The sequence below is a fragment of the Manacus vitellinus genome, unplaced genomic scaffold, assembly GCF_001715985.3.
Source record: "Manacus vitellinus isolate BGI_N305 unplaced genomic scaffold, ASM171598v3 scaffold_22_pilon, whole genome shotgun sequence".
Lineage (NCBI taxonomy): Eukaryota > Metazoa > Chordata > Aves > Passeriformes > Pipridae > Manacus > Manacus vitellinus.
The window spans coordinates 9,893,828-9,914,939 of NW_021939632.1; the positions used below are offsets into that span (position 1 = coordinate 9,893,828).

Consider the following 21,112-nt stretch of genomic DNA (forward strand, 5'->3'; position numbering starts at 1 on the left):
AAATGAATCATACTTGGAAAGAACATGAGAACTCTTTGTAACAAATATTTTGACAGCTCAGATTTTCTTAACTTTCTTACTTCCTCTCTGAAGAGTCTAGATGGCAACACATTGTGAATGGCATTAGCAAACCTTATGTTTGCACAGCAAGCAAATACTCGAAAACACTTTAGAAGTGTTAAAAGATTTAATCTAACTCTACCCAGGGGGACAAAGAGTTATTTATTCCTTTTGTGTGAGTAAAGAAACAGAGACACACCACATTGAATTACATTGCTGAGAGTATCATGAAAAGTGTCTGACAGAAGTGGCATTAGATCTTCGGGTTTGCATGTGATTTTTAACTGTAGATCTACCTTCATTTCCCCCCTCACAGTAAAAACCTCAAAATTAGATATCTTCACTTACATCAAATAAGGTGGGTTTTTTGTTTCCTGCTTGGAAGATTTTCAGTCTTGAAGCAATAAGACTTTTAATCTTTAAGGTTATATGTAATAGGATGGACTTAGGGAAATTTTGAGTGTGACATGTTGCTACTTGTACACATTTTACATCTTGAAATCTATGTGGGATTTTAAGAACCTATGTGCCGCCCTGGTGAACTGTCTGGACATGCTGTACCTGGATGAGGATGAGATGAGTTATGGCCCAAAGGCAGAACCACCCTTTCTCCAGTCACCTCCCTGATGCTCCTCAAGTGGAACAAGCATAGAGCTTGGAGCTCCCTCCAAACCATGTCCATGGGATGGGTGAAAACAGGATCAGCTGAAACAACTCAGGAGCTGCATCGTGGTCACCACTGAGAGCTCTGAGAGCTGGTTGTCTCAAAGCATGCAGCAGCTAAAAAGCCAACAATGTCCTAAGTATATGAGCAAGGAGGCTGAGAACAAGACAGAGGGCATAATTTTGTCTTTGTATAAATAGTGTGTGCCCTCTATTGTGTACTGCAAGCTCTTGTGGTCTCCACATGTCAGGAAGCACTCGTTAGAGTCAGGGAGCATAAAGGTACAGTCAGATAAAGTCACCAAGAGCATGGAGCAGCCAAAGAGAGACTTAAAAGGCTGGGATTTGCCAGTCTGAGATTGGACAACAGAGAAGATTGGACTGTGGGTGGAAGATGTTTTAGTGATAAAATATTATGAAATCATGAAGACATTAAGATGAGGTAAATGCAGAGCTCTTATTCACCAAATTCTGCAACAGCAGAACTAAAGTGGACTCTGTGAAATTTTAAAGCATAGGGAGTAGGCTAAGATAGGAATAAGAGAAGTGTATCTTGATACAGTGTGACTGAAGTCCTTTTTGCCGTAGAAGGCAATAGAAGCTGAAAAATCAGCAGGTTCAAAAATGAGAGTAGGAAAAAAGTCATACATGATAGGAACATAAGCAGATGTTAAGAGGAATAGACAAGGATGCACTCTCCACATTAGCAATCTTCCAGTGAAGCACCATTCTGTACTTGATGTTACAGCACCAGCACACAGCCCTGGAACTTTTTTTGTGTGTTTTTCCATTACTTACTGGACAACAAATTGGTATTTCAGCTGTTAAATGTTGGAACCTCTGCCTATATGTTAGAGTGCCATCTTGGAGAAATCCTGATAGGAACCAGATGTGACCTAACAGCAGGTTGGAATCCAGAAGTGAAATTCTGTTGCCACTCAAAGTTTAGCAATTGCTTTCCTCATGTAAAAATTCCCTCACTTGTATTTATTACAATTTGTAAATTCCTAAGACTAGACCTGAAGCTCTTTCCTTATATATAATTTTCCATAGAATGGAGAATCTTCTGGTACTTTGTATCTCATTTAAAAAATCATACCTCACAAACTGTATTACTTTCATAAGAGTTATAAGAGTCATAAGAATCTGGTTTGTTTTTGACCAAGACCAAAATAATTTTTGCATAGTGATGATTATCTCATTCAGGTGATAGAAGGAAGAGCAGGAAAAAAAGTAAGGAAAGAAGCAGAAGCTATTTGCAAAGAGTTGTTTGTCATTGCAGACAACTGGTAGAGCAGGTTTTTTAAAAAAATGGGCTGAGACAGAAGAGAGAAATCTGTTGTATATCAGTATATATATAAATTAATATATCTGAGTGAAGACCTGCACAACTGTCTAAGAACATTCCCCTGACAGAAGAGAAACAGGCACGCAGAATGCATTTTACAAACAAAGCTCTGAAGAGCAGTGCTGTGTTTATGTTCCTGACATCGTTACAGTATTTCTTTGTATTACTTAAACAAACCCATTCAAGTCTTGATGTTATCTAAACAAACCCATATTGGCTCCTGTGTTCCCCTTTTCAAAAACTTCAGAACAGCCTCACAGGGGCAGCACCAAATTGCTAAAGCAGAGAAAAGCACTGAGCATCGGATAGCGCTTTTTTCCCCCAGATATTCCCACGAGGCAATTGTATATCTGCTCTGGTGGCAGCTACCAACTGGGAGAAAACTGAGTCCCCGTCCAGGTGCAGAACTGGGAGCCCTGAATATTAAAGAAGCCTCAAGAGTAGGTGTGAAATAAAAGACTATGATGAAGGCAAGACAGATGAGATGCTGATTTAAATTCAGTATTTCAGAAGAACCAAGGCGTGACAGATGATTATAGGAATTTCGTTTCTGCGCTCCCTCAATCCTCAGAGTGAACACAACCTTTCCTGTTAAGGTCATCACCTAGCATTAAGAGATGATGCAATCAGTGCATAAAAAGAATCAAAGACACTTGTTTTTACTAAATTGCAAGCCAATTTTGAACACAGAAACATGAAGGAAAAGACTGCATTATAACCATCTTACCTGATATGCAGTAATGATCAATTGGAGAATATTTCCAGAATCCTTCTGTAGTCGTCCAACAGTAGCTCCAGGAATAAGTTTTGCATAGTTCTGAAAACATAAAAAATTAATTTAAAGCACAAAAAAACCTTAGGTGATAAGGAGCTAACATCTAAAAAACCCAAATCAAAACAAAAAACCAAAACCCAAAATGCCCTCCACGATACCCCCACAACAAAACCAAATACATTGAAGCCAGCAAAAATAAATGACAGTGACATTTTCAAGGATCCTTGTAGACTCCATTCCACATGTCCTAATGAAAAAGTCCTATGGAGAAGAGCTAGTTTCACTGAAAATTCATTGGACATATATTGCTGAATCACCTCTATAAGTTTGATTCTATAGTATTCTTTGAGCTCTAATTTTTCAAATTTAGAAGGAGGATATGTTTTATCAACAGTTTTGTTTTTCTCTAATAAAAATATCGAGAAACAGACTCATCTGCTCTACTGTTGCTGCACGATTCAAGAGACTTGGACTCTACATTTTTGTCCTTGCAGATGTATCTTAGTGGTCTGTGGCTACGATGGATGGTATGTTAAATTTATGTTAATATTATAGTACCTATTTAGCAATTTATTTTGGTGATAAACTTTCTTTTCATTTTGCATTAAATTGCATTGTGCCATTAGCATGACACCTAGCAGCTAGAGTTTAAATATGCTGAATTAAAATTTATCTTGCCTGATTGTTAATGACATGAACTTCTCTTTCTTGTACCCGTGACTTTGGAAAACAATGTATTCGTCATTAAAAAAAAACATATTGTAGCATTAATTTTCTTTTGCATGATATCATATCAATGCTGTTATTCTTAATAAAAAAAATCCAGAGAACTATTAATAACATGGATAATTTGATACTCTTATATCCTTCTTATACTTCATCTCTCCAAAAGTCCTGTGATTACTTTATATATTATGTGCGGAATAGTTATCATTCATTAGATTTCTAAAGTGCTATTGTTAATCAGAGGGATTAACTACATTTCAAGTTACAGCTGGTGACTTCTCATTCCTGACTCCTCCTGTGATTAGTGCCCTCTCAAGGATTCCTGGAATATTGAAACTGCATTTTTTGCACATGACCTTTTTTGTGAGAAAAGATGATAAACCTGGAATTTAAAATATAGCCCTCTTTAATCTGTGGTATGCAAAACAAACAGCAGGGATATACCACTCTGAAGACTTCATTTGATCTTTCCTCTTTGAACAAAAATTTTCTGCATGGTGATACAAGGATGATGTTTCAAGCCCAGGCTAAGCACGTATCTCCAGTCCATTGGTTAAACCCTACCTTTTAGCAAATATTTCTTTTTAACCACGAATAAGGTGAGGTATATTGATGCTTTTGGGGTGCTACTATGGTAAAACATCCAAAGTATGCAATGGAATTTACTCTTTTGGCAAATATTCATTAAGAGGTGAAGTGCCATTTTATAGAGATACTCTGATTTATATTAGGGAAATTGGACAATTATAAATTTGACCTCAGTGGGGCCGTGTCTAACTTTTAGCTTGGTAAATGAAAGAAGAATTTTCATCATAAATAGAGTGTCATGCAAATATATAACAATAATTTAAAATTCTGTTAAAGTGTGGAGACTAGAGTATTTTTAGTTAAATTTTCAGCAGTGCAATGCAGCATGAAACTCCAATTTTCAAGCCGCATTATTCCGTGATATAAATAGAAATAATTAATCCAAAAAGGAGTAATTTCTGTTTTGAAAGAAGTGCTGCTTAGTCAGGATTAAAGAGAGAGTCTTTCCCTTATCTAGATTTGAATAAATTTTTAAAGAATTCTGCTTGAAAACAAATAATATCAACAATAATAGCAACTACTTCATAGAAGCTTAAAGACTGGTGTTTTCTTTTATGCTAAAATAGGATATGTCAAAATATAATTATTATTACAATAGTCACAGATGAGTGAATGGCTTCTATAGGATAAAAACATCCTCTGCTGCTTTGGTAAGACTCATCTGAGACTAATGATGCTAAAAGTTAGATATACATTAATATATTTTAAAAGATAATTAAAAAAAAATCCTTTTTATAAATCATCTCAAATTATCTGGTCTCAGTGTAAGGAATTTTCTCTACTCTCTTGAATTTAATTTTGAGTGGCTGTAAAAATGTTTCCACATGACTGCTTCTTGTACACAGAAGTTCTTGTGCTCAGGGACAGCGTCAGATGTCAGACCTAAATGATCTCTTGCAGTTGCTGTACAGTAGCTGTTTGGATGCATGGAAGGATCAAAACTAACACCAGCTCTGCAAAAGCATATGTATTCTGTGCTTGTGCCACCCATAATAATTGTGTGTTAGATAATTATACACATAAGTGGGTAAAGTGAAAATTCAGTTGAAGAGGATCAACAATATAACATGAATGAATTATTTTGGGCTAAATTGTTGGGGATTATACAGGGCTAGAAATATAAAATATGTATTTGACAGTCGGAACACTGCACTTAAGACTAATGGAATCTATCAAGTGTATTTAAAGAGGTGCTTTCTAAGTCCTCACAGTAATTTTAATGTATGTTTGTCCCTAAGAACTGAATTATAAATAGCAATGGTCAGTATTGGGATCTGATATAATTAGTTGCTGAGTTCAAGTAGATTTGTGATGAGATATGGGGAGAGGCTTTCCGCCTCCAAGAATAATTGGAAAGGTTTTCAGAGGGAGGCTGCAGAATCTCCATTGCTGAAGCTTTTAAAAAGTGAAACACCAAGACAAATGTGGTTTAATGGTGGTTTAGGGTCCTCTGCTACCTCTTCCAGGCTACCTGAGCAGTGGCCTTACCACAAGAATAACTCTTGCCTTGTTTTGCTCTTTTTGCATTCTTAAGTGTGGATACTGGTTATTTACATTTATATTACAGAATTTGCATCACACAGATGAAAACATGGCACTATTGCCCTGTTTGCACATCCTACATGTACCCTTGAAAGCATATTGCACTGTGAAAAAACTGCACTGTGACACTTATATGTGTTTTTTGTATTTGCTTTGACTGCTTTTCCACGTCACCTACAGGACAAAAAGCAGACCATAACAAGTACAGCTATCCAAAGAAGTGAAAGAAAGCAGTACTAAAAGACGAAAGCAGCAGATAGAATATATTCAGTGGGATTACTCTATACCCTACAAGATAGAAGATAGTTGTACTTTCTTTTTTCTGACAAAGAAAGTAATGAGAACAAACCATTCCCTAGTTGGGTTAACCAGGACTTTCATTTTTTTGTAGCTATAAGCCTTTGTTTAGTGTTACCATGATCAAAGGGTGCCCCTCGGTAACTTTGATACTGATATAAGACACAGGGATACTGGAATAGAAACACCTTGATAAGAATGCTGTTGGCCATCTCTGAGGGTGACCACTAGCAATTTCCAAGGAAAAATACAATGCCATCAGTAAGAAAAAAGTTTCTTTGGACAGAATAAGGCTCTTTAAATCAGATATTTCCAAACTACCTTCCTAGAACTGTCCTTATTTATGCAGCACCTATTAAAATCAGGAAAAGTATTTCACTTTTCATTAACCAGGTCTCTATTAATAAATTGCTGAGCAATAATGGAATTTAGTAAATTTTTTTAAATGTAAAAATATTAATGAAACTATGCAAGGACTATAGAATCTCACTGCATTTGTAGATTGACTTCTGCTGTTACCGATCTAAATTTTCATGATCTAGCTCAGTATTTAATACAGTCTTTAAAAAGGCCAGGCAGTCAGTGCTTCAAGATGCAGAGTGTTTCCTCCCTTGTCAAGGCTGTAATATGAGAATCAGTTTCTGAAAGTTGTGACTTCTGTCAATTTTGTAAAACAGCTGGAGCATTAGTTTTACTCTAAACAACTCTACCACTGGAATCAGTTACAGAAGTACTGGGGGAGTCTTCCCTGGCTTACACAGAGGACAGAAATAGAAAACCGTCGTACTGGTGAGTACTTCAAGGATGCATCTGCTCTCTCTTTTCCCCTACGCTTTCTTTCCTTTTTTCCATGTGGTAATCACACCAGAGGAGCACCTCTCTCCTCATTACCGTACTTTTGTTTTTAATGAGGAATGTTTTGCAAAGGTTTTTCCTTTGGAAAGCCAAGCTTATTGTATTAGCAGGATCAGCCTCATTGACTCCCTCTCAACCAACCTGAATAAATTTGAAGGAACAATTTCTCTCTGCTTGTCCCCTTTCACACAGCAGCAGTACGTGGCCAGGCAGCCAAGGTTAGGCTGCAAAAACCCTTATTATCCACACTGAACTCAAATCTAGAATTTCTTTTAGCATGTGAAAATTTCTTTCCCGGAGCAGGACTGGACAGAAAAAGAAATAAGAATTGCCAGTATCCATCCTATTTTGTCTTAGACGGGTTTTGCTCACATTCACTGTAAGAACAGTGAAGCAGCTGTTGGCAGCTCTGCCTCAGCTCACAGCTGGAACATCCAGTGGGTCAAAAGTAGCAGAGGCCTACAGGAGGGCTTGTAACTGTGGAGGCTGAAAACAGATGCCTGCACAGATGACTGATGGAGCTGCAGGTATAAATTATATTTGAGTTATTAAAAATATGGATTTTGTATATCTGTAACCACTGCTCTTCTGCTCTCCCCTCTCTCCTGGGTCCCGTTTGCCATGACATGACTTCACAGAGCAGGAAATTGACTTCACTGAAGAGGATTCTGCTAGTCCTAATGTCCAAAATTCCTGTAATGAAGTGTTTTCCTTCAGTAGTCATGAGGACCAATATATGAGGAAAGAGGACCTTGTCCTTCATGTTCTTCACTTTTCATCTTGATGCTAGTTTCCTACTAGTCTCACTGGAAAGCATCATAGAAATAAAAGAAAAATGGAAAAAACCCCAACCAACCCAAAACCCCAAAAAACAAGATCTCAGAGTTGAGCGTGAAAACAAGTGTATGTTTCAGAGTGTGTTCTTTTCTTATAGAAGGCTCAATTGTCCTCTAACTTATAAAATACAGAAGACTAATCCCAATGATCACACTGAAGTTTAGCAATGCTTAGTTTGACAATCCTTGACTTAAAAGATTAGTGTGATTCAACTTGAAATCCAATTTAAAAGTTACCTAAGAATGTCAAAATCAATACATGCAGAAGCACTTCTTAAGCAGAAGAGCTTTCCTCCAATATACGATTTCCTAGTTATTTTTAATACATAAATATCTTGCAGAATTCAATCCTTAGTACTAGCATTACTGCATCAGCTGTACAAAAAGGTGAACTTTAAAACAAATACCGGCAAACTGAACATTTTAATTTGCTCACCTCATATGTGTGAACTTGCTCATTCGTTACAGCAAAAATTAATAGAACATTGTTTTGCACAAGTTTGTCAATTAATTGTCCAATTGTGGGATACTCCTGCAAACAAACAGAAGAGAGGCACATCAATCTGTTTCTCATGTGCTTTCAGTTACTGTCTGTCTTTCCCGTGAGAACACACATTCAAGTGATCATAATTAACATTATGTTCAAGTGATCATAATTAACTCTGTGTTCTCTGTGTAGTACAAACTATAATTAGGAATACATGTATACAAAATAGAAGATAGTTTATATGATTTCCTCACATTGTTTTTAAGGAAATCCCTCTAAGAAAAGTATAGAGCCTGCTTCCATGCTGGGAGATTTGGCTCCATAGCCTCTGTTATCTATATATTTAATCCAAAGAATAACACTGCACCAGAGTAACTGGATATTTGTCCTACACTGAACACCATAGTGTATATATTCAGTATTTTTGAACAATGAATCTTAAGCTGGTAAATCGTCCTATAGGAACAGTGTCCTGCAAATCCCTGAACTACTGAATTCACACCCTTTTAGGGAACATGATCAAGGAGGAAATACTAGTCAGTCCAATTCTATGTGCTTTCCTGGTTAGCAAAAATCAGATTTGCTATTTCTTTTTTCTTAGTTATAATCTATCCTAATTCCATACAAACACACCTCTCTGTTTACTGAAATGTGCACTTACAAATAAATAGACTACATGAAATACCTTCATTCCCTGGCTTTTATACATTTCAGTGTTAAAAGTATAATTCATTAATTTTTTAAGTTGCTCATTTTAGTCTTTAAATTTCCAGAATGCGAGAGTTGTACAAAATTCATAGTTACTTGCCAGAACAGTTGACATGGAATATTCGTTATTGTGGTCCAAATGACAGTTTCCATCATTAGGAATAACAATTCCTGCCAGTTTACTGTCCATCCCAAAATGGGAATCAGCATCACTCACAAACACCAGCAAATGTAGAGAATCATTCCTCCATCCAATTTTTTCCTGTCATTTAAAACACATCAATTTAGCAGACTATATTGCATGACAATATAGAAAAGCAGCAAAATATTTGGAGGACGGCACCTCAAAATAAATGAAGAGCATAATTTTCAAGGGAGTGTCAAAGGCAACACTGTCTCTTAAAAGATGATGTTCATTCCATTGTCTTTGGCTAACATTTTGTCTCCCCATCTCTGTGTTTAATAACACAGGCTGGCCATATTCATATCAATCTGCTTACTACTCTTAACAAAGTTAATGAGAAATATTTGAAGAAAAAACAATCAAGAAAACAGACACAGTAATTATACAGTTATTTGGGGTTATTTATCCCTGGCAATTAAAAGGAAACACTAAAATATTGCAATGTGCATGTTTTACTTGGTACAGCCAAAACTATTTTAACACAAATTTAATGAGGCTCTTGGGTGGCACTAAAAATTCTTGAAAAATATTCTACCACTTTGAAATACCACCATATAATACTAGAAGCAATAATACAGAATAATTAATATCATGCCTAGAAATTTCAATTACCTTGCAAACAGCTGCCTGCATAATTGCATCAAATCCTCCCTCTGGAGTGTCTATATTAGCAGAGATTCGCTGTACTTTCACGATTTCATTGAATTTTTCAGCATCATTTGTTAGTGGCAAAACATGCTTATATCCAAAGGTGGGTAAGCACTCATATGGTACACTTCTGCAAGAAAAGTGAGACAGCTTATGGATAATACAGAGTGAAAATTCACTACAATGAACACTTCAAAGGCCTGCCTGGATTAGTTTTTGGCCATGTATCTCTCTTCTGTGTCTGAGAAGATCTAATGAAAAACATAAAATAATTAAAGAGCATCCAGTAAATTGGGCAATGGAAAAAGGTCTGCATAAGGGCAGGGAAATGCCTCCTAGAGCAGTAATTCAGCCAATTACAAAAGTGCAGCCCTTGCCATGCACCCTGCTGTGTCTTGATTTCATATTTGGAAGCACATTAGGGCCTGTAGTTCCTTAATGACATTCAGAGAGCACCACCAAGCTGCTGCAGTCCTGCTCCAGACTGCAGAGAACAGCTTCTCCCTCACAAGGGCTAGGGCAAGAGCTAGGGCAGCCTGGGTTTAGGCAGACTGCTAGACCTTCAGGGTGTGGAAAAAAAACCAGGAAAACAACATTGATGGCTAAATGAAACTGATATTCTGTGTTGGGTTTGAGTTTGCAAATCCTTGGTTTGGTGTCATAAAATTCTTGTATATATGTATTTTTTTTCTGGAGAATTAAAGGAGAGTATATAACTATTCTGCATATCTGTTTGTTAATGCATTAAGCACATCTGTCACTAGCAGGAAAGACTAAAACGCACAATCAGTCCCAGATTCCTCTCTCCAAATAACATCATATTTAACAGAATACTGACCAGAGTGTGAATTTAAAGAAACAAATCTTGTTTCACAAACTTACTCATTTACAGCTGGAAGAGGGCAGAGGTTCCAGTGAAGCTGCTTAATTGAATTTTATCCAAAAGATTAATATTATGACTTAATGTTGGCATGCAAACAGATGTCGGGACTTTCCCTGCCTACCTGCAAGGGTTGTTTATTTCTGCAGCTGTAGTTTTGATAAATGGTGAAACTGGTTTTTCAACAAAAGATCCAAACCCCAGTCTGAAGTTGCTTGTCAGTTTTGACATTTCTTTAGAAAGAGTTGAACCCAGTTCTTTGATTGTATTCAGATCATCATCCATGGAGGCTGAAAGATCCATGAGGTAATAGAGATCAATTGGATAATCTTCAGTCTGGCGAACCTTGATCTGTATTGTTTCTTCATGTCCTATAAAGTGGGATACACATCAGCACTTCTAGGCAGAAGGTATGAACAATGTCAATTTCTTCATAAACTTCTATATGGTGAAAATTATCTGGTATATTAAATAACCAGCAGCATTAACAAAATAACTTTAAAAATTCTTTGTCAAGAAAAATCTCAAATGAGGGTCTGATAAATTAAAAATAGTTCTAATGTTTGGGGCTTTTTCCAAACAGTTCTGCAGTAAAGCCATAAGCACAGAATTAAAACTGACTGCTATAATTTGAAAAAATATGAGAACATCTTCAGCAGTATACAGCTTTAGAAAATTTAGATGTGAAGCTAATTAAAACTAAAGGTAGAGCTTATGGGTCCTACCATATACTTTAGAAATTCAAAGAAGGCCAGAGTGTACACATAAGTTTTATTCTCGGTTCCAGCACTATGACATGACCTAACTGGATGTCTCCTACTCTTCTTTATTTCAAATTTTCTCCAGGAAAAATTCACACCTGAAGGACCCCAAAGTAGGTCTGGTGTGTAACCATAAACGTCACTGGTACCTTGTAAATCCTCAAAGCAAGATTTTACGCTGCCTCTGAGATATGTTGTTTGCCAGACCAGCAGAGGAGAGGCAAAGGAGGTGGGCTCAGGAGGAGCCAGGGGGTTTCATTCTATCCCTGCCACCTCAATGGCAAGAGAAGAGAAGAACTAAAAATATGAATCCCTACTTTTATGATGTACCCAGCACTTCTGAAAGTATTTTGAACTCAGTCAAACCTAGTTTTCGTATGATGTGTCAACATATAACTCTGGACTCAACACAGGTTTTCATCTTAATTCTGCCAAGATTTTTGTAGACCATTCAATATGAGAAGCTTCAGCATATCACATTGTCTGAAAAAAATATCCGACATCTATGAACTGTGACTTACCTGGTCGCAGCCTGAGAGTTAATTTTTGAGGAGAAATCTGTGTGACATCAGAATTGTTCTTCTGGACTGATATAGTTAGGGGCTTGTTTCTGTGAATTTCTACTTCTGAAATGGGAAATTCAATCAAATTCAACTGGCATCCTTTTGACAAAAGATTTTCTGGGGTATCACACCTCCCATGAATTCCAGCCGAGTCTGTGTAATTCTAAGGCAAATAGGAGAAGGAAGGGATGAATTAAATGTTTTTCCTGACTAGCCACCAGCATCTAACTGATGAAAGGTGAGTCCAATGCAGGCAACAGAAACAAAAATGCAAGTTACTGCAAATTAGTGCAGAATTAGATCTAGGTGGCACAGAAACCCAAATTTGCCCTGTATGGATCATGTCACACAGGCGCATAATTAACGTAACTTACACTGACTTGTTGTCCTAGGAGAAACTGCCCTATTGTTGAGGAATGGGAATTGTGCCACTCACTGCATTTGGCTTTTCACAGTGCTGGGAATGATAACACAAAGCCCCTCTGAGCCTCTGTTTTTTCTATTAAAGAATTATGCCACAAATTCATCAGTCTTTCCTAAACAGTTTTGAACTGCTGTTCGAACCACATCATTTAATAATGGAAGAGGTCTTGCAGATAATAAACCCCTAGACATTTTGTGACAAATTGATTGTGGGGTACCAAGTGTTCACTGTTTCTTTTCTTAACTGACCTACTCTTTCTCCACAGCACTCATTTAACATGTTCACTGAAGCAGGTAGCAAGTCCTTGTTCCTCTCCCTGGTGCCCAGCAAGCACCACAGCCTGCCCCCACTGCTCCCCAGCACTAGAGGGATTCCCAGCATCCCCACATCTATGTTTTGCCCAGTATCCCACTTAACCTTCTTCCATCCAGAGGCAATCACACACCTATTAATATCAGTTGGATATCTTGCAGTTTACTTTTGTTATTCAATTCAAAGCATTGATATGCATTCCTTTCCACAACACTGCTACATGGTAGGTACTAACCCCGTGTAGTGGTGAGGTTAATGGTTAGTTTTAAAAAGTGGTTTCTGTGTCTTATTACCATTTCCCAGAGCTATGTCTGGAGTTTAGATCCTCAAAATCAGTCAGCTGGCTCCTGAAATGGAAACTGCTCTGGCCTGCAAGACCTTTCTAATCAAAATCAGGCATTACCTGGTCAAACCAGCTCTGAAACATTTAATTCCTGGCTGATGGTCATGGGCCCATGCCATGGAGCCACTCTTCTCTCCTACGTTTGGGCAAGCAGCCTGGGTTTCAGCCATTAAACCACAAATATTCTTTGAATTCAGTCACTGAAAAAATTTCCATCCACAGCAAAGCAAATTTATTTAAACCTATTAAAACCAGAACTATGACCCTTTTTTCTACCAAAACATCACCCTTCATACCTGAAAATTGTCAGGGATCTTATATATTTTGGTGGAAGCAGAGCTGAGACACCTGCTGGGAACAGTGGTTTATTATTCTTCAGACTGAAATGGATGCCTTTGCTCAGGCAAAACTCTCACCCACTGCTTCTTGAATACGGAGTGCATATAATACATATACCATTATAAAGCTTTCACAGGGAGATCCATATCATCTCCTTTAGTTACACAGTTTGTAACTTTTCAAAACATGTGTGAAGAGACAACCTCATATTTCAAATACAATTACAAGGTGTGTTTTTATCCTACTGAAAAAAGTGATTTCTTTGGAGGTGCTTGTGTTTGCTCTGACGCTAAAACTCCTATGTCTTTTGCACTCTTAATGTGCTGTTCTCTAGCAAACAAGTGAATGAGCTCATGAACAAAATAAAAAATTATGTTTACTACTCTGAAGTTTTCAGTAGTTCCACAGTTTTGCTTTTGTTTGGTTTTAAATCAATAAATTATATTGGGCTTTTTTTTTTCCTGAAAAGACATGGCAGTAAGTCAAAATTATGTGATCTCATTTCAATAAAATCCTGTTGCAAAAGGCAAAAGATATTTCTTAGAAAACTTATTTTTTAAAAAAGTGCAGTTTGGTCTTTGTGAGCTATTTCATAAAGCAGTATGTTAGTCCCATCCTAGGTATCATTTTGCTATACACAAAAGCAATAAATACATTTAGCAGCAAAGGTGCAAATCAGAAACTACAATGAAAAAGATGTTTTATTTCTCTATTACTTCTGTCAAGTTTTAATTGTGATAGCTGGATAACTCACTAACATTAATGAACTAGAATATTCACTGTGAAGTGGGGAGATAATATTTAGCATCATTTACAGGTAAAAGTTTTAGAAGCAGAGATGTGAGTTCACTTGCCCAAGGTTACACAGAAAACCTGAAACAGATGTACAGGAAAAAATCCAGATATATTTTTAAGTCCAGTATTTTAGCCAAAACACATCTATATCATACTAATTATAAAACTAACACTATCATCGTACTTAAAGTCCACCACAGATTAATAATTTCTGTATGCAAATTTTACATCTGCAAACTTACACACTGTTTACACCTGCAAACCTTCTGTTTACACTGTCTGGCTTGACACATAATATGTAAGATACAGTCTGGACTCTGACTTCATGTCTAGAGCTTCATCATTGCTATGGGTGAGTCACCCCTTGGGCTGATGAACTGAGCCCCTCTAATAGCACTTTTATTTCTGCCTTAGATGACGAAGGCTGATGTTCTTGGGTTTTTAAAAAAAACAAACACAAACCAAACCAAAACCAAAAACAAACCAATCACACTCCAACAATGAATAATAGACCATGAAGGGTAGACACAATTCCACTTCTGATCCCCAGGAAGGCTTCACTAAGTGCTGTATGCACTACAAAAACATGGGCTGACCCAATTAAGTCAACACTTCATCACTCAGAGCGACTACAAAGACTTCAAGTCTTACTTTGAATTTTTTTTTAATCACTGTACCTCTTGCAAACACCAAGCGCAGTGTGGTCCGGAAAGCAAACAATCTTCACAAGTCACTGTGCTTTCCTGCGAACAGGTCCCTAAATTTAAATCCGAGAAGATAAAAGGCTATTAATAACATGCTTAATCATTCAATTTATGAAGAAATGAATAATTTAGAGAATGTGGGAGGTGAAAAATGCACATGTTTAGCCATATTTAGGATTACTGATAAAATTCCTTCTTAATGGTAGTTCTATTGGTAGAAGATTAACTCTCTAATAAAGATTAAAACATCAGAATTGCTGGCAATTAACATGCTTACTTTTACATTCTTTATGGGTGGCATTCACTGAGAGCATGCTAACTTGTTTTCTCCAGTGCACCTGATAAAGTGTTACATGTGTTTCTGGTACGGTGTAGGTAAGTAATTTGCAACATAACCAGGGATATTAAAAGAACAGATTTATGTTCACTCTATATGCTTAAAATTGCTTCACTCAGCTGTGTAGGTACTTAATATGATTTTTATCCGCTGTGCAAGTACCAGTGAAACACTCAGTCATATGTATAATATTAAAGTTTCTCAGCAGATCAAACTGTGATTAGTATAAACGAAATTGCTCAAATGTCTGTCTCTTTCAAACATGTTGTGCTATGTAATGACCACCAAATCATAGGTGAATTGGCAGTGTAGCCCTACAGCAGTCTGTCAAAAAAAAAGTCATTAAACAGAAAGGAAGGATTAAATACAGAAGACACAAAGCTATTTCATTTCAACTTCAGGCAAGAAACAATGCAGAAAAGGTTTTGAAATGGATCTCCCTGCCCCTGAGCCTTACCTTGCACATAGTTATTTCTTTGCAGGAATAGGAAACAGAGGCAAAGCAATTCAATCCCCATTCGTTTTCAGTGCTGGCTGCGTGACAAAAAGTATTAGCTTGTTAATTATCATCTGCGTAAAGGTAGAATGTCGTAAAAATTGTACATTCCTGGAGGGTATGTTTTCACCTACACCAGATTGCGAGGAAACTTCAACCCCAGCAGGAGGGACCATGAACAAAAGTGAAAACAAGGGCTACCTGAGCAGGTAAAGAGGACAGGCTGGGCATACAGTAATGTGAACATGGTTATCACTTCCTTGTTTTCCTGGACTCCTTATAAGGCATACAGGGAAAATTCATTCAGGTGAAGATTTCTGTCAATCCCAGTCACTCTGGGTCCTAGAGCAACCCAGCCAAGAGACTCTGTTTGTATGTGTACAGCAAAGCTTAAAAGGGTCCTTCAAAATAACACCTTTAATTGTTCACCGAGGGAGTGCATTGAAGAGATGGATCATTACAATTGCCAAGTGAGTATACCTGGAGAGATGTAAAAATCCCATTTTTTCAGATTTCCTGATGTGTAGGGAAACTCGTAAGGGCAACTGTGAAAAACAAACAAACAAACAAACAAAAAGCAAAAACCAAAAAGCAATTACATATTAAGATTGAGGACCTGGTTTCAGTATTTCAAGATACATAGTAATTGATTTTATTAATATTCCAGACTGAAAGGGAAATGCTGCAGTTGTGTGTTTTTTTAATATGTAGAAGGAGGAATAATTACATTCCCAGTTCTGCAGCTGACTTGGAAAAAAAATCATGTCAAAAAAACTCTGCCTAATAAGTCACTGAATATTCTACAGCACAGATACAACTGCATAACAAGTTATTGCTGTCTACTCTTTCCCCTTCTCAACCTGAAATGAATGCAAAATATGCATTTCTTACCATCTTATTAAAAAGAAATAAAATTTCTTATTTGTACGTTCCATTTCTTCCCATCTTTTCTGCTCTGCTATTGTTTGTTTTGAAAACCATTTGGTCAAGACAAGTCCTATCTTTTCATAGGTGCTTGCAATAGACTACATGGAGCAGCATAAAATTCTAATTTAGTAATTTGTGTTGCTGGCCTGAAAACATATATCTTTTTTCTCTACAGTCAGAAATCCTACTCAAGTTAGCTCATAAGGACTAGGTTGCTCTCACCAAGCAAGAAAGCTGGCAAGATCAGACCCCCCCTTTTCAGACTGGTAGTAGCTGCACTCTCAGGGCAGGATGTGAAAAGTAGGGATGGGTCTGTACTAGTTACACTGCTGAAACACTCCTGGGCATTGAGGTTAACTGGCACAGAAAGACCTGAGTTCATTCCAAAGTGCCTATTGGAACCATTTTAGCAACCAAATTGTGCCCAGAAATTGTTTGCAGAGAGTGTTAATTGGAAGAGGTCAAATTCATGCCAGGGAGCATTTTAACAGTTTAATAGCATAGACGATCTCATTCCAGTGCCTGGAAATATTCCCAGGCCCATCCAATTTTACTAGTATTTACACAGTCTATGGGTAGTTTCAATAGCAGCTCAAACTGGATTACATCAGGACTACCTTTGCTCTGCCCTTGTGTTCCCACCCCTTCACTCTTACCAGTCAGTGCTCATGTCCAAACAAGCAGTGAGCTGTTTCATACTGATCCAACTAAAATCCAATCACCTACTGTGGGGAAGGTGGGGGGCTGTTTTTCATCTGGGTAGGTCCCTTGAACCCTGTGACTGTCCAGTCCAGAGTGCAAGGCAGAGTTGGCAGGAAAGGTGGGAATATGTTAGGCTGAATTTAGCCCAGTTTAGGCTGTTGTGGAACCATATCCTAACATTTCTATTTATAACAACAGACCTAAGTCTCCTTCAACTGCTCTCTATACCTTGGAGTGTCCCTTGTAAGGCACTTGTTCAGCTACAGCAACTTTCCTGTGGCATGAAAAAAGCATTGATTAGATTATGTTCCCTCAGCTTGTGAAGACACAACTCTATCAGAACGCTGTAATTACATAAGGTCAAAAAGAAGTATAATCAACTGAAAATGTTTGCTCTTACTAAAAAAAAAAATCCTCCTGTAAGTGCCATCTTATTTCCCTGTTTGTAACTGTCATTTGTGTACGTGTCCCTTAATACTGTTGCTGTGTCGACAGCCTTGCACAGCTCCAAAACCCAGTGCTTTCCCTTTCAATGTAGAAGGTCACCTTGTAGCTCTTACCAGCCCCTGGTAATGTAACACTTCAAAGCATGTGCTCAAAGGACTCAGTGGCAGTCCTTCAGCCACCAAAATGTACCAGCCACCAGCAGTGTCCCAAATTAAGGACCAACCAGCTGAACAGCTGGCAATTAGCAATTGCTTATTCTTAGATTCAGGATATCAGACTTTTAAGTGTAGAGAGAATGAATAATACAGCCTACACAAAACTTACAAATTCTATTTGATATTATCACTTCCCCATTTGCTTGTGAGGTAATATTTTATATATGTCTTGGCAAGGACAGCATGGCTGGAGGCTAAGTGTGTGCCTGCCTCTGAATGGGGTGGCTGCCAAAGACTATCTGCATAAGTCTTTCCTGAATAAAATAGCTAAGTTTCTGCAAATTATTAGGAACAGACCTCCCCAGATTGTCTGGAGAGAGCAGAGAAGAAAAAGAAAGTAGCAGAACTAACAGCAATAAAAACACACAGGAAAAAGTGATATCTAAAGGTAAGTTGATCAGGAAGTTCCTCTACTAGATCAATGCTTTACTGGCTTTAACTATCTCTAGAAGAACAGAATTTCAATCTGGAGTAGCCATGCTGATGTGGGAAGGATGTGTAAAATCCTTTGGGGTCCTGGCATTGCTTGATTTGACAGGGTTTCCATCCTTCATAAGGGTTTTAAGAGAGTCTTGTTTCACTTACCCAAATTAAAGGCATCAATTCAATGAGATACAACAAAAAGGTAGTTTAGAGTACAGTCATAACACAATTATTATTGTTTCCATCAGCCACTACATTTTCATTTTGGAGCAAATTCTGGTTCAGTTAAATCAGAGTTACAGTTTTATAATGCCACATCAGAACAGAAAATAGCTGTTTATCTTTCACTATGGGCAATGTTGCAAAATGCAAGTCTGTGGCTCTTCAAAAGGTGATAAAATCTGTATAGGTTAAAACCCTTAGTACATTTTCACCCATACCTGGCACTTATAGTACACAAAGACAGCACAGATCTCTCAGCTTCACATACGACCCAGCTCTTAACTCCCAATGCTCTTCTCACAGAGTCACCCTGAAAGCCTTGAAAAATATGGAGCAATTTAAAGTCTGAATGTCCCCTGGGCTGAGATGATTCTCAGAATATTTACAAAGGCAGGGGGAGGCATCTCCTGCACTTCAAAAAATATTTCTCTCTTCTGGTGAGAGGGGGTCTCCCTTCTCTCCACCATATAGAGCCACCATATTCACATCCTCAACACATCTTTAAGAGGCAAAGGGCTGCAATTCGCAGGTCAGAGGCAGGTTACATTGTACTTGGAACATCTGGTGACTTTATTCTCTCCCTGGTTGGCTTCCCAATCAAATTGGACTAAAAAGCTCCTGAAAATCTCTTAGTGAGGAATCAAAGTAGACTTTAAAGTTTTGGTCAAACTTTTTAACCCAAAAGATAGTAACTGAAAAATATACAAAAGTCTGCAGGTTAAAACACTTTTTTCTTGAAGAAGACATATGTTCCATAGCTGTATAGTCAAGTGCTTCCAGACTCTTGGGCCAGCAGAAATGGAAGGCATTTTCTTTGGAAAGTCTGAGCAGAAATATATGCCTCAGCAGCCTGACAGACACAGTTCCAAAGATGTTTCAGAGGATTTCTGTCAGTTAGCTAAGCAATGAAGCCTGAAAAAAGTTTCCAAGCTTGAAACTTTGATTCATCTCTAAAGAGCTAAAGGTGATTTGAGTAGCCACATAGCGGCGTGAGAGTCCTGAAAACAGGCCAGTCCAGCACAGACAGAAACCACAGACAAATACTGCAGTGACACTGCAGACTGTCCTGTCTCTGCCTTTGCTGCAGGACAGGTCTGACAATGCTTTACAAAGAGCTGGTAAAACCATTTAAAGAGGAAGCAACAATCCCTAACAAACAGTTGTATTTAATGGGGAAATTCACAGTGATGGTAAATATGACTAATCAGCAACTTTTTTTTCAGTTGATACTACCTGCTATCTCTTTCTTTGTCAATCACCATGGCAAGAGATGGGTACTGCTCCAACAGCAAATGGCATCCATCCAAAGAAACCACTGTAAGCATTCAGGTCCTGTATAAGTGACATGGAGCCTGTTGTAAGCAAAGGTCTGAACATACAGGGATGGAGCTGCTTAACTCCAGCTCCTGTGTTTTGGGGTGTACAAATATCATATCCCATTAGGAGCCTAGGACCAAAACACCCCTGTGTAGGGTGAGCCACAGAGGCCACCGAGACATGGCCGGGCATATGGAAAGGCAAAGGTCTCCAGGTGCTGTTTCCAAGCATGCCTATGCACAGTGGAGAGCAGATTTGGAAGAAGAGGAGGAGTGTCTGTAGCTCCTTCCAGAGGGTCGCAGAAGATGAAGAGCCACATAGAGGAAAGGAATTTTCCCCTCCAGCTCTGATCAAAGCAGGGCGTTTGGGATTGGTGACTCAGTCTGTGATTCATGCCCTGGTCTCCTCTGGTTTCCGGAGCAGCATGCTGCTGGTGGATGAGGGCAGAGAGTGAAGTCAACAACCTACCTCTGAACAAACAGAGAGGAAGAGAAGGAAGGAGGAGGAATTGCTCACCAACTGTGCAATGAGCAGCAGGCAGGCAAGTCAGGGTGTTTTCAACTCATGTTTACCTTACCCACAGCTCTGACCTGGCTGGTTCCAGCCGAAGGCATGAGCAAACCTCTGTTCTTGGTTTTCTTGGCATGGGTAAGCACCCTGAAAGATTTGTTTGCTTTTCAGATTCGAATACACTCTCACACCCAAAGCAAAATAATCAAACCTCTGAACTGCAGAAGGGCTCAGTTGGAACTGTAGGAAAATCACCTGGCATTGGAAAAGGACTGCCAGTCAGCCTATGACACTCAAACCTGGCCAGGGACTTCCACACAGCCCATCAAATCTGGCCTTGGTTTCTGTCTGTTTTTCATGGTTACATGGTACCTCTTATTTTCCCTACTTGATAAAAACCTGGGGCAGGGGCACCAGAGCAAGCACTTCTCCTCAAGGCTGGTGCAAGGCTGAGCATATTTGGGATGGGAACGACACTGAATACTGACTGCACAGTTCCTCAGATGCCTGCACTTCAGCTGTAGAACTTTCTGTAACTTACTCTGTTCAGATTAACGCTAAATTCAGACCAGACCTGCTGTCCCCAGCACAGAAGGCCAAAGTGAGTCCTGAGCCAGGTGTGTTGGAGTGGCACGAAGGGAAAGACAATTCTTTAGCACAGCCCAGCAGCAAGCTGAG

General features: G+C 38.4%; 1 protein-coding gene across 1 annotated transcript in view; it reads right to left on the reverse strand.

Annotated features, from left to right (window-relative positions):
• The window catches only part of ITGB6 (integrin subunit beta 6), a 45,121-nt gene that overhangs the window by 14,426 nt on the left and 9,583 nt on the right, over positions 1 to 21,112 (reverse strand). Inside the window, exons 2-10 of the mRNA XM_018072708.2 lie at positions 16,152 to 16,216; positions 15,633 to 15,709; positions 14,812 to 14,891; positions 11,860 to 12,084; positions 10,722 to 10,948; positions 9,682 to 9,847; positions 8,986 to 9,147; positions 8,127 to 8,222; positions 2,799 to 2,888 (exon numbers count right to left, since the gene is read on the reverse strand). Of these exons, the coding sequence (XP_017928197.1) occupies positions 2,799 to 2,888; positions 8,127 to 8,222; positions 8,986 to 9,147; positions 9,682 to 9,847; positions 10,722 to 10,948; positions 11,860 to 12,084; positions 14,812 to 14,891; positions 15,633 to 15,693 (1,107 nt within the window). The 5' untranslated portion in view covers positions 15,694 to 15,709; positions 16,152 to 16,216. The remainder of the gene's footprint in view (positions 1 to 2,798; positions 2,889 to 8,126; positions 8,223 to 8,985; positions 9,148 to 9,681; positions 9,848 to 10,721; positions 10,949 to 11,859; positions 12,085 to 14,811; positions 14,892 to 15,632; positions 15,710 to 16,151; positions 16,217 to 21,112) is intronic.